This window comes from Lactuca saligna, chromosome 4, assembly GCF_052625555.1.
Source record: "Lactuca saligna cultivar CGN05327 chromosome 4, ASM5262555v1, whole genome shotgun sequence".
Lineage (NCBI taxonomy): Eukaryota > Viridiplantae > Streptophyta > Magnoliopsida > Asterales > Asteraceae > Lactuca > Lactuca saligna.
This window is the reverse complement of record NC_136420.1, coordinates 174,852,949-174,866,997: the sequence shown is the minus strand read 5'-3', so window position 1 is coordinate 174,866,997 and position 14,049 is coordinate 174,852,949. Positions and strand designations below refer to the sequence as shown.

Genomic DNA, 14,049 nt, shown 5'->3' with positions numbered 1-14,049 from the left:
GTAAGAATTTATTATTATCATCTTAATTTCAAAATACAATCACATAAATTGGCTTTTCCGGCCTACATAGAAACTCCATTACCATTAGGATTAGTGTCACTAACATTTAATTGGCCAATCTCCACAGGTAACTTCTCACGTAGTGAAGAAGGTTTAAGTTCCAAAGACTCTAGATGTTTCAACATACACACGCTATCTGGAAAATATTTAATCTTTGTATCTAACAAAGTTAGCTTCTGTAAACATTCTAATTGGCCAAGATCCTCGGGTAACTTATCAAGATGCTCACAAGATATAATCTTGAGAGATTTCAGTTGTTTCAACACACAAATGCTGTCAGGAAGACGTTTTATCCTTGTAGATGACAACCTTAACTTCTCTAAACATTCTAACTGGCCAAGATCCTTAGGTAACCTCTGAAGTCGCCCACACGATATAATTTTGAGAGATTTCAGTTGCTTCAACATACAAATGGTGTCAGGGAGACGTTTTACCTTTGTAGATGACAACCTTAGCTTCTGCAAACATTCTAATTGGCCAAGATCCTTGGGTAACTTCTCAAGACGCCCACAAGATAGAAGTTCAAGAGATTTAAGATGTTTCAACATACAAATGCTATCGGGAAGATGTCTACCTTTTGTAGATGACAAAACTAGCTCCTCTAGACATTCTAAGTGGTCAATGTCCTTGGGCACCTCTGGATAGCTTTTGAGTATAAGCTTTCTTAAACGTTGTAACCCACAAATGCTTTCTGAAAACATCTCAAGGTTTGTGCAAGCACAAAGACCTACAGAAATAAGCTTCTCAAGATTTCTAGTCAATAAGGGTCGATCTTCTTTATATAGGCATGTAAACTGAAACTTTGGTGAATTATTGTCGGGATGAAATGGGCATCTTTCTAGGGACTTTGAAATTAGATGTAAATCGGCTAAAGGATCAACCTCAAGTGATTCATCCACACTACAAGAAGTATCATCCTCTATGCGAAACAAAAAAGATTTAAACCTCAAGCAACCACTTAAGTCTAAGTAGACAAGCTTTTGTAGACATCCAATGGGAGCGTGAAGTTCTACCAAATTATGACATTCTTTAAGATCTAACTTCTCGAGATTTGGAGTGAGGAGAAGGTCAAGGCTTCTAAGCTTTGAATGACTAATGTTGAGGGATGTTAGCTTTTGACATTCATTAGCCATGTGAAGTTCTTCAAAATCATAGCAATTTTCAAGATTTAAATACTCGAGATTTGGAGTAACCCCGATGTCAAGGGTCCTTAATTTTGACATAGTGAGTTTGATGGATTTGAGATGTAAACATCTACTTGGCATGTGAAGTTCCACCAAATCGGCGCATTCATCAAGATTTAACCTCTCGAGATTCAGAGCCATCTTGAGGTCAAGGGTCCTCAACTTTGACTTTGTGAAGTTGAGGTATTTAAGCTTTAGACCTCCATGGGGCATATGAAGTTCTACCAAATGATAACATCTTCCAATATCTAACCACTCAAGATTTGGAGTTAGCCGAAGGTCAAGGGTCGTTAACTTTGAACGATAAAGGTCAAGGTATTTGAGCTTTTGACATTCGATGGGCATGTTAAGTTTTACCAAATCACCACATCCTCCAAGAAACAACGCCTCAAGATTTGGAATCAACCCAAGGTTAAGGGTCCTTAACTTTGAGTAATTGAGGTCAAGGAATCGTAGCTTTTTTAGAACCTAACATAAGAAAAAAAAAAACAATATGAAAATTGGTGTAATAATGAAGTGGCGAGTGTATGGCATTAGAGAATCCATGATGCATAGTTTAATTAATCAGAGAGTTGAAATTCAATAAATCAGACTTTATCATTGTGGGATGTTATGTTGTCGTTCAATGGTCATTGAACTTTTCAACAGAAAAAACAACTTTTTATATTCTAAAAAACATGTTTCGTTAAACTTTGTACAATTTAATGCATTGTAGAAAATTTTTGATAGATTCGTAACGAGAGTAAAACGATGATATGCAAATCTATTAATTCAATGCATTACAGATGCCCTTATAAAGAACCATGAAAAAACAATCAATTAACCATAATGCTACCTTTCTTTCTCCCCCTTCCAAAAGTTGTGATATTCCACTTTCAGACATCGAAAGTGCAACAAGATTGTCTGCTTCAAATGTTTTGGGTAAAGACGTAAACGGGTAATGGTTCCAACGCAGATATCGTAAAGATTCTGGGAGATATGGGCTGAATGTATTAAATATCCAATTCCATTGAAAACAGCTAATCCGAGTTCCTTCGTCAAGAAATCCCGTAGACACATCAAGAAATCTGAGTTCCTTCATCTTTCTGAGACCTTTCATAACAATTTCAGGTTCGAGTCCCCATGTGTAGAGTTGTATACATCTTGTTACCTCGGTTCCCTGCAATCCAAAAAGCAGTCACCATACATGAAAATTGGCACATAACAAGTAAATAAATATGTTACTTTTTCTATATCTTACAAATAAACTTGATCCTTACCATGTTATTAACCAATATGTTTTCAATTTCGGCGTCAATCCACAATCGGCTATGTTTATTAGGCATATCTGGGTGCGAACGACGAACAATATTCTTGCCCATTTCTTCAAGATGGTTATGCATCCCCACACACTCACCATCATCAGAATGATGATAAAAAGTTATGAGAGATTTTTGCTCCAAAACTCTTAAACCATTTTTAGCATGAAAGCCACAACTTTCAAGCGCTTCGATAACCAAGTCTTTTCGCTGGCCTTTAAGTATGCATGCCACATCTAGGAATATTTCCTTGTAATCCTCCTCTAGACCGATATAACTTAATTCCAATTGTTTTAGAGTTTCTTTTAACGGAATTGTTTTCAATCTGTCTAGAGCGTCTATCCATTCACTATCATCTTTACCACAGAGAAACGATCCCAAAACTCTAATAGTTAAGGGAAGACCATCAGCATAACTTACTACTTGCCCTGAATACTCTTCATACCCTGCAATTGGAATCTCTTTCCCAAATGCATACCTACTAAAAAGGCAAGTTGCTTCCTTAACCGATAACATATCGACATTACGAATCAACTTCACTCCATGTGCTACCAACACTTGTTCATCTCTTGTGGTAATGATAATTACACTTCCTGGCTTAAACCAATTAGGCTCACCTGCTAACGCCTCAAGTTGGTCTATATTGTCCACGTCATCTAGAACAACAAGAATCTTTCTACTTGACATCATCCTCTTCATCATGGCTTTCCCATCAAAAACGTTACTTTCGTTGATGACTTTATCATTCAAGACATCCGAAACGATTTGGTTTTGCAAAGAGTTCAAACCAGTGGCAGAAGCGTTTGAAACTTCCCTAACATTCTCAACGAAACTTTTGCCTTCAAACTGAAAGGATATTTGATCAAAAACAGCTCTCGCCAAAGTTGTCTTCCCACCACCTCCAATCCCCTTGATCCCAATGATGCGGACATCATTACAACCGGTTCCTAAATATGATACAACATCCTGGATACGGGTCTTCATGCCTACTAATTTCTCATCAATGATATAATTTATGGAACGTAACTCTAGTGAAATCTCTTCAACAATCTTTTGGATGAATTTAGCTTCATGCCTGCATTTTAAAGAAGACTCGGTTAACCGATAGCTCAATCGCGTGACCAATTACATCAGATCCATGACACACAACATGAAGTAAATACCATCTTCGTATAATCATACTATTTCATTTTAATTTGTTGTAAAGATCGACTAGGTTTTAGCTAAAACGTACATGAGATGCCATGAGTGACCCTTGTAAATATGGATTAGAAAGAAACATAAGGAAGGAATAGGAATTACCCATCAAAAGTTTTCTTCAACTCCCACCCAGCCTCATCAGCTGCTTCTTTCATAGCTTTTCTCCATTTCCCAGCAGCCTCTTCCTTTTTAAGACTGGCAAAAGCTTTTTTAACTTTCCCCTTTTGTTTACGAACCTCGCTGGGTTCCACATCATAGAAGATGGGGAAAGCATTATGCTCTTTAGTGTTGTGACACTCCATTATCTTCACAAGCTCATCCAAGCACCATGATGAAGAAGCATAGTTCGTTGAGAAGACAATGATGTAGAATTTTGAGTCTTCAATGGATCCATTGAGCTCATCAGTGATGTTTTTTCCTTTCTTGATTCTCACATCATCCTTGTAAGTGTAAATGCTTTTGTGATTGAGAGCATAATAAAGATGATCAATGAAATTAGAACGAACGTCTTCGCCACTAAAACTCATAAATACATCATATTTGAAGCTCTTGGGAATGACTGGAGTTGAAGAAAACGCCATTGAAGGTATGCTTGAAAAATTAATAGAATTGAATCTTTGTTGAGGAAAGTTTATGCGAAAGCGATTTGCAAAGAAATTTGGATGAGATGTGAAGAGTATTACTAAGAATGAAGTCAACGGTTCTAGCACAGTTAAAGGGGAGATTCACATGGTGTATGGAAAAACTTTGGGATTAGGTGTAGAAAGAAAAGCCTCTTTATTGATAAATTATTATAATATTAAAAAAAAAACAATAAAACAGGTAATCATACATGTTGTGTACTTGAATCATTTCGTGTTTGCAATATGAGAATTGGATATTTTATAACAAAGTATCTATTACATGTCTTTATTTAATAATAATAATAATAATAATTTAAAACTAAATATAAATGTGAAAATATTAAAAACTTTGAATTTATAAGAAAATAAGAAAATAATGAATTATTATAAAAGAAATGTTTTTTATCTTTTAAATTTAAACAAATAATTTAAATAAATAATAATAATAAAAAATTAATGACCTTTAATTTTGTAAAATTTGAAATTAAAAAATAAATTTATTAATGAAACTGATATCCATTTATTACTATATTTATTGTAATTATTATATTAAAATATCATGTGAAATTTTATAAACTAGAAAAACTTATAAAATGACATGTGGAAAAAAAAATCAAAATAACCAAAAAATGACATTCGAGAGTGTGACAATTGGTAAAAAAAAAAAACCTTCATTTATTAGAAAGAATTTATCCGTGCAAATAAATACGTATTTTTTCAAAAGAACAAACTAAAATCGTTATTATTCCATTTTACATTTTACATAAAAATATATTTATTTTTTTTATTTAAACCTTGAAGTGTCCATATCATTTTACTTTTATTCATATTTGATTGATCTCAGCTTAAAATGATAAACTTTTTTTTTCTTCATATTTGTAGATTTCTTAGATATTGATTCATATATACTATTCTTTTAGATTTGATTATATATATATTGTATTATATTATAGTATTTCTCAGATCTATTTCACATATAATAATGAATTGTATTATTGTTCGGATCCATATGTAGTATATTATAATTTTTTTAAATTAAATATTCATAATTTTTCTTTCTTTTTTGTTTTAGGTCAAAATTACTTAAAGTCAAAGGTTCATTTTCTTGATGGTTTGAAATTTGGCTACAAGAGTAAAGCAACGTTAAACGAAAATGAACCATCAAGAAAATTTGGCTACAAACAGAGTTGTTATTTGCTAATAAGACACCCCTTAAACACCCTATTGATCACTTTTTAAAAAGTCAACCAATAATTTACTGTTTATAATCAGCTTTTCCGGAAAACAATGTAATTTCTGCCAATAAAAACATTTAAAAAATTAATTAGGGTGTCCATATTACAATATAGGGTGTATTCTTAGCCAACCCCTAAATTAATAATAATAATTACAACCAGATGATGGTATATAAGATTCGTTTAACGTTGCTTTACTCTTGTAGCCAAATTTCAAACATCTCTACCTCTTTTATGGCAAATTACGTTATGGAAAACGAAATCAAATGACAACTCTGTTTGTAATCGTATTTTCCTATCACCCCTTTACTAATATGAAATGATTACTTCTCACTTTGCTTTATTAAATATATAAAATTATAGTTTAATAATTTACTAAACCCACAAAATAGCATTACTCTATAAAATTAAAACTAAAAAAGAAGAGCACGTAAAATTTAAAATTTTTTTTTTTTTTTTAAAAAACAACTTTTAATTAACCACTTAATATATTAAATTTTTTTGTGTATGGTGGAGCCCAACAAAAGAAATGGGAACCAATTCATAGACAAGATCAACCCTCGTGCATTTGTTTCTTTTCGTTCTAAAATAAAATTACACAGAGACACCTCACCTCACCATGCTGTGCTGTGGGTGTATACCTACCTGCCTAACGTAGTTTCATAAAAATTAAAATTAAAGACTATATTTATTGTAAAACAAAAAGACCAATAAAGTCTAATGAACATGCCAACTATATGGTGCTATGACTTTATATTGACAAAAGAGCCAAAGAAAAAGGTCGATCATTGTTTCAAAGATATGGCTCTCTTGTACGTATCATTGCAAAAAAAGTGGTCCAACATCACCATATATATAACATTTATGTGAAATTTCATTATCTGTTTCTTGAGATATTCTTTTGATCATTTATGTAGCAAAGTGTAGATGTGAATTCGAATAACACATGATATTATCTTTGCATATAGGAAATTTGGTTTTGGTTTTTATCTTTGATGTTAATATCATTTATTTGATGAACATGTTATATTAATTTGGGCACCATGACAATTACTTTTCATACATAAACGAAATTCGAAGATTTCTTGTAAGAAATTGGAATCTTCATTTTTAGAATTATTGAAAAATGCTTATGGACTATTTTAATACAAACTAGATATGTTGTCCATGCTCCGCATGGGTCATGTGCGTTTGATTTGAGTGTTGTTTTTGTTAAAAGATGAAGGTGGGATAATTCGACCCCTAATTTTCAGAGACAGAAACGAATAGATAAAGGTAGGAAAAAAAAACAAAAAAATAAATATGCGGACCAATATATAAAAAAATATACTAAAAGAAGAAAATGAGAGCCGGCAGAAAGTGCAATGAACAGGAAAAAACAAAAAAAGTTAAATATGAGGACAAACCCGGACTTTACCTCGGGCCGTTTTTTTGTGTTTTTTATGAAAAAATATAAAAGTTTAGACTGTAAAGACCAAAAATATCAAAATGACTAAAGAATTAAAGGGTTGAAATTAGAAAGTTTTTAAAAAAGTAGCCAAAGTTGTCAATTCCTTAAAGTTTTGTGACCAAACTTTGAGTGTTAAAAGTTTCTAAAAAATATAAAAATTTTGATTGCAAGAACAAAAAGATATCAAAATGACAAAAGAATAGGAGGCAAAATTGACAAAAAACATATATATATATATATATATATATATATATATATATATATATATATATATATATATATATATATATATATATATATATATATATATATATATATATATATATAAATGAAAGACCATTTTTACCAAATCCTTGGCAAAGATAAAATGAAACACAATTGAACATGTATATATAAAAGAAGGATCATTTTTGCCAAATCCTTAACAAAATTACTGTAGCTAAGGTAGAAGAATATTATTATAATAATAATAATAATAATAATAAATAGATAAATTATGCATGACCCACCTCTACATACATAACATCATTCCAGAAATCAACCGAAGCATGAATAATATCTTTAAAAAGATATAGAATGCAAGAAGTAGCAATGTACTCACATTCATTTGTGTAATACAACATCCCACTTTATTTCTCTCTAATACAATCATTATAAGGCAGAAATCATGAACCTTACACCTTTAGTTTATGATTTGCCATAGCTAATTGATGTTGGAGCACATACATTTGCTCCCTTTGAACGTAAAAGAGTGCAAATGAAAAGCGAATGCTATCATATTTTAACAGAAAGATGGAAGAATAAAGACTCAACTTAGATTTCATGCTCAAACTAACACTTTCTGTATCAGTTCTTCCAGCCCTTTCTTTGAATAATCTAATTCAACACAACACGATAACACACAATATACATTAAGATGCTAAACTCTTTAAATAATCAAGTCATATTCATATAGCCCAACAATACGGAATTCAGTATCAAAACATCAAGAGATTTGAAGAACATTGTACTATGAATTCTTCAAGAAACACCCGAGTCAAGACATAAAACAAGACTCCAAGCAAAACAGATACAGGAAGAGCAGGCAGAGCTTTTTGATACAAAGCAAGAAGAATCAAAGTGATACCAAGACCTGCAATAATGGCAAGATAACACGCATAAACTGTCATGAAATCATACATTGCAGCCCTCCCTACCAACACACTGTAGAAGATGAAGTCCCCTAAACCAAGCTTTATGGCACCCGATGCACCCAATCCAATCCCTTCAAGAGCCATGTTCTCGCCCAATGGCTCCATCAATGGAGCCCTGAGCTCATCACCCTCACCTTCTTCAACATTGGCTATACTTACCTCATTTTGAGAGCTTTCAATGTGTGATTCGGGGTTAACAGGCTCTCTCCATACTCTTCTTTGAACAATGGTGGTGTTTCCATGATCGATTATTGGTCTAGCTTCATAAACGAGAGCAGGGATGTCTTCGTCTCTTGATATAGCGAGCTCGACTAATAACCTCAATGGACCAACGGGTAACAAAACAGCGGCAAGATCGTATAAAGCCATGGCAACTAAAAGGACCCAAGTGGTCCATTCAGGGAGCATTGTAAACCAATAAGCAGTCAAAACCCCAATAATCACCATGTAGGATTGAGTCAGAAAGATGGGGATTTTCGACATGAAAACCGCGAGAACGCCAACGATTGTGAAGTTGAATAATAACAAGACGTAAGTGAAACAATCAATGGCGAAATTGAAAACTTGGATTAAGAAAAGGGCAATTTCACCACCCATGAACCCTAACACGAGGAAAGCGGAGAAACCCATGTAATATTTTAAGAAGCCTGTGCACCTGAAGTAGAAAAGGAGTACCAGTAGGAAAGTGACGAGAGTAACGACAGTGACGAATACGAGGGAGTTTAAGAGGGCGCCTTTGAATTTGTCCCATTCTGTATCAGATGTGGTTTCGTCGTAAGCTATGGTGGCTATGGTGGTGAATGAAGGAGAGCTTGATGAATCGGCATCCAATATAGAGACTAAGATGACCACTAAGAACATGCAGATTGAAACTGGGGTTATGATTCTGATGATTTCTTCGCCTAGAGAATGAAGAATGCCTTTGGGCCTTTGAGATTGGTCCATAATCTGAATTGGGTCTCACTAGAAACAGAGCTTTTGAGGGTTCCAAATAGGAATCTGATGAAAACTGAATCAGAATGGAGATAAAGTTACATGGGTGTTTGTGAGATTGGGGGAGACTCCAGAGTCGAGACTCCAGAGAGACCTGAAATGCTCGATTTTTCCTTTACCTGATTGAAACTGAATCCCTCGTTTCTTTGGTGGTCGTAATATTAAGTGGGTGGTTTACGGGTTCAAATACGGGTCTGATCGATTTTTATTTGGTTGTCCTGTAAAGTGATAAAAACACTTGTGACAACTAGACAACCTCGATTTAGAGCCACTAATATGGATTGGGGAACCGGTCGAAACTGGTATCAAAACCGAAACCTGATGGAACCGGTCAGACCGGGATAGATGCTCTATTATTGTTGATTTTTGGAACCGGGAACTGAACCGGATCAAAATAACTAATGGTTCTTGGAGGCCTCAAAAAAACGATAAATATGAAGAGGAGGATGCCTAAGAATGTAGGGGTGTCGAACGGGTAAATTTTTCGGGTTTCGGGTAGAATGAGTCGGGTAGAACGGGTATTTCCTTAAGAAAATAATACCCGATACCCGACCTATATTGTAATTCGGGTTTTCGGGTTTGAGGTCGGGTCGGGTAATTATCGGGTATACCCGAAAATTTCTTAAATGACACTTATTGATAAAAAATTTTACATGTTAGTTGGTTTAATAAAGAATCGGATAGAAAAATACTCCATACAATTAACAAGTACATATACAATAACAATACAAATCATTATAATATGTTATGTATTTTTTAAAATTCCATTCCGTGCGATAGTGAGAAACTGAGAATTGTGATAACGGTTCAGGACTTCAGCTTTAGCGTCGTATTCCCTTTTCAAGTTTGCGTCGACTGTCGAGTCGCCGTTCATAAAAAGGAAACAAAGAGTTTTGTTTTATTTGAAGTGTGCGTACGTGACTACATTGTATATTTGGTATTATTTAAAAAAGGAATTCGGGTATACCCGAAAATAAATATTCATACATAAAACCCGACCTATATTATTATCGGGTTAACCTATTACCCGAATGTTCATACCCGCTACCCGTTCTACCCGACCCATTCTACCCAAATTTGGAACAGGTCGGGTGGGTAGAACAGGTTTCGGGTTTTTTTGACAGGCCTATAAAAATGTGAGGTAAAAATGCATGAAAACGAGACCTCATTTTTACATATTAGGTGTCTCTTTCTTCGCTCAAAAAAGGGTACAAGTTTTGGATATATATATATATATATATATATATATATATATATATATATATATATATATATATATATATATATATATATCATTTAAATGTAATTGATGCGTCATTTTTCTAACATTTAATGTCATATTCATACGCCTCTTTTCTACCATTTAAAATTCATTTAAAGGTGTTCTAGAATCAAGAGCGGAGCTAGAAATTTTTTTTGGGGTGTTTCTTGTAAATTTGTTAGAAAACACACACACACACACACACACACACACACACATATATATATATATATATATATATATATATATATATATATATATATATATATGGCCGGTCCATTGATTTTGAGGACCCTGTACGAAAACTAATATTAAGCCCCTTTAAATATCACTTTTTATATAAGCAAAACAAATTTAAGAGAATGAGTTATAACATATTAGGAAAAAAAAAAAAAAAAAAAAAAAAAAAAAAACAAACAAACAAAAAAACTTAATTATTGAAAAGGTTCGTTGATTTTGAAGATACTATGTGAAAACTAAAATTGGACCCTTCTAAATAAACTTTTTTTATATAAGCAGAATAAATTTATGAGAGCGAGTCCTAAGATGATAAAACTCAAAAAGTAATTAAAATAAAAAAAGTAAAATTTTATAAAATTTGAGGGGTAGAATATATAAACTTCTAAAACTGATTTGTTAAAGAAGTTAGATAATAGGTAAAATTGTGAAATTGATAATATAAATAAGTGGTGATGAGAATAAAGTTCAGATCGTTTAGATCTTTCACAGGTATAATAACGAAGAGCAAACAATTCAAACACAATACGATTAAGAACACAGAATAGAATCAATATAAAGCTTATGATTCAAATATAGTCACACCTCAACAAAGCTCGATGAAGAACTTCCACTGTAAAGGCGAGCTAGGGTTTACAATACTTATGAGAGAAAACAAATAAAAGTGTTACAAACTAAGGATGCATGCATGCACCTTAAATACTAAAACCCTAGATTAAAATAATGCACGGTTGCACAGGCCCATACCGGTAACCAAAATTGGGCTAAGGACCGAGCCCATGACGCAACACAATAACCCTAACAATCTCCCCCTTTGCGTCAAATGAGGCGATAGATTATTTCTTTTGAGTTGGTTTCACTGTCTTCACCACCTTGAACGGCCGATGGATAATTGCAAGAAGAGTCTGACGAAATTGAATGTACCATCTCAAGATATCAGTAAACATCTTCTTGTCGGCCACTGAGTTTTGATTACACCTCTGAATGATCTCTAAAATGTGCTCCAAGTAAGCAGTTGAGAACAGGTGCTTATCAACAAGAGCAAACATGCATTTTTGACCTTCGCCTCTGAGAAACATCATGGTGTGATATTTTGTATCAATTTTCCCTTGACCATTGAGTTTATATCGCCAGCTCTTCCCATTGGTTTGATCGTGGTTCGCTTGTGAATATCTAAGGCAATTTCTTGATCCATCTTTGCTACTTCGTGAATGTAGCAAACAAGCATTCGCTTGATATGGTCAATGATCGGTTGATACTCCTGAGGATTCGACAGTAAGATGTTGTTGAGGAGTATCCAGTCGTGAGGGTTGAGGTTCGGCAGATCAGCTAGGGAGAAATTGTGAACCTGGCCTTCAGAGCCTCGAGTCACTTTAAATTTAATATTAATGAACTTCCCTGATGTATGAGGCTTCAGTACCTTGACAGTTGTAATCTTCTATGAACTCCAGGTCAAGTACTAGGGCTAAGCGAACTCCAAATAGAACTCCAACAGATCCCGATCCACCTTCGTGTCCGGAGAAGGGATGGCAATAGTTGAATTAAAGCAATGAAAGACGAATGCCTTTCTAGTTATTGGCATGTCAAACTGCGCATCCTTTGAGTTTTCAAGTCCGAACGACATGACAGGTTCGAGCCAATGAGTACTCGGTTCATCAATAACGCTTCTTTGAAGCGAATCAATAGTCCATTATGGAAAAATAGACTTCTTCTTCTCCAAGAGCTCCTTTTCTTTTCTTTTCTTCTCCAACTCAGCCATTTCCTTCTTGAACTTTTCTTCAAGCTGTTTATCATAAAGTTTTGTTTTCTCAAAAGGCTTAGAGGGATTTTCTTCAAATACATCATCAGTATCATCTTCACCAATCTTCTTTTTCTTCTTGTCTCTTTTGCTAACCAAAACTAAGATATTCAGTGACTTGATGACAAATGAGAAATCTCAAAAAAAAACTTAACTAGATCATTGGGGAAGAAAAATATTGGTAATAGATATTTTCAGAAGGATCACTCAAAAGAAAAAAAAGATTTCATTCAAGAACCGTATCATAGTAATGATGCACCATCAATTCATTAAAGGTGTTGAATTGTGGGTTTCACTTAGTACGTAGTGACACGAAACTAAGATCATAAACATAGATATTTGTATAACCATAAACCTCAGTGGTAAATGCTGAGAGTCTCAAGGGTTACATGAGTGAGATGAAGTGTAATGAAGAAAAATGTTGTAGGTAGTATAAGAAGCAAATGTACCTCTGCTATAAATGAAGGACCAATCAGAAAACTCTAAACTCAATATGAGAAGACTAAGGTAGCTCATGATTAAAGTGAATGTAACAGCCTAGTTTGGGAAAACATGATTTGTATGTATCATGTTATTAAGGCTTCACTCAAAATTTGTAGAGGCTTTAGTCAACATGCAGCAGCATGTTTCTAGGGATACTTAACTAATTTATAGACTAGAGGTTATACCTTTTTGAGCTTCACCATCGAGAGTAAAAACATTAGATGAAAATAAAATAAAATAAAAGATATTTTTGTATTTTGTGAAAAATTTTAATAAAACGAATATATATATATATATATATATATATATATATATATATATATATATATATATATATATATATATATATATATATATATATATATGGATTTTATTAAAATAATTAAAAAAATAAAAATAAATAAAAGAAACATAAAAAAGAATATTTATAAGAGTGTACACAAGAATACAATAAAAATGCCTTGCGATGATAAAGAAGCGAACGAGTTCAGAACGACCGAACCCGAAATAGACCAAGCGTTCGGTTCATTTCGGTTCGCTCTATTTCGCTTCTTACCTTTATTGAAGCGAATGCGATTTTGGTACTGATTCTTCTTTCATCATTCCTAAGCCTTGTAAGATTTTTTTGAAACTTGATTCAGGTAAAGCCTTAGTGAATATATCTGCTAGTTGATCAGTCGTTCTCTGTAACACTAGTCAAAATAGGTCAATAGACAATCACATGTGATTATGCCAATCATGTAATTTGATTATATTAACCTAGTAATGTGGTAAGAATGTTATGTAGTTCATGATAAATTCTAATACAAATATGAACTTCCTTTATGATACAACTCAAAGTATACATCCATACGATTCCAAAAATATAGAGAACGTCTAAATCTGACTTCGCATGAAGAAGTTATGATAAACCGAACACTATAAATCTCTATAATAAGAGGAATTTAAAATAGACTTAGAATTAGCTATTTAAGTCTAAAAGAGAGTTTTAGTACTCGTAAATACCTACGCGTGCATATAAAGAACGTCAAAAA

General features: G+C 33.3%; 2 protein-coding genes across 2 annotated transcripts; both read right to left on the bottom strand.

Annotated features, from left to right (window-relative positions):
• On the bottom strand, positions 1-4,385 carry LOC145038935 (TMV resistance protein N-like). Its single transcript, XM_078987139.1, has 4 exons — positions 3,845-4,385; positions 2,504-3,617; positions 2,080-2,403; positions 1-1,712 (listed from the first exon to the last, which is right to left on the bottom strand). The coding sequence occupies exons 1-4, from the start codon at positions 4,321-4,323 to the stop codon at positions 63-65; spliced, it is 3,567 nt and encodes a 1,188-aa protein (XP_078843265.1). The 5' UTR covers positions 4,324-4,385; the 3' UTR covers positions 1-62.
• Positions 4,386-7,863: 3,478 nt separating this feature from the next.
• PS2 (Presenilin-2) lies at positions 7,864-9,386 on the bottom strand. Its single transcript, XM_078991669.1, has one exon. It carries the CDS (start codon positions 9,186-9,188, stop codon positions 8,028-8,030), a length of 1,161 nt encoding a protein of 386 aa, XP_078847795.1. The 5' UTR covers positions 9,189-9,386; the 3' UTR covers positions 7,864-8,027.
• Between the last annotated feature and the right edge of the window lie 4,663 nt (positions 9,387-14,049).

Excerpts from the sequence above, each read along its gene's own strand:
- LOC145038935 (XM_078987139.1), bottom strand. The coding sequence starts at position 4,323 with ATGGCGTTTTCTTCAACTCCAGTCATTCCCAAGAGCTTCAAATATGAT. Across the intron at positions 3,618-3,844 it reads TTGAAGAAAACTTTTGATGG|GCATGAAGCTAAATTCATCC; the intron begins GTAATTCCTATT and ends TTTAAAATGCAG. Across the intron at positions 2,404-2,503 it reads ACATATTGGTTAATAACATG|GGAACCGAGGTAACAAGATG; the intron begins GTAAGGATCAAG and ends TTTGGATTGCAG.
- PS2 (XM_078991669.1), bottom strand. The coding sequence starts at position 9,188 with ATGGACCAATCTCAAAGGCCCAAAGGCATTCTTCATTCTCTAGGCGAA.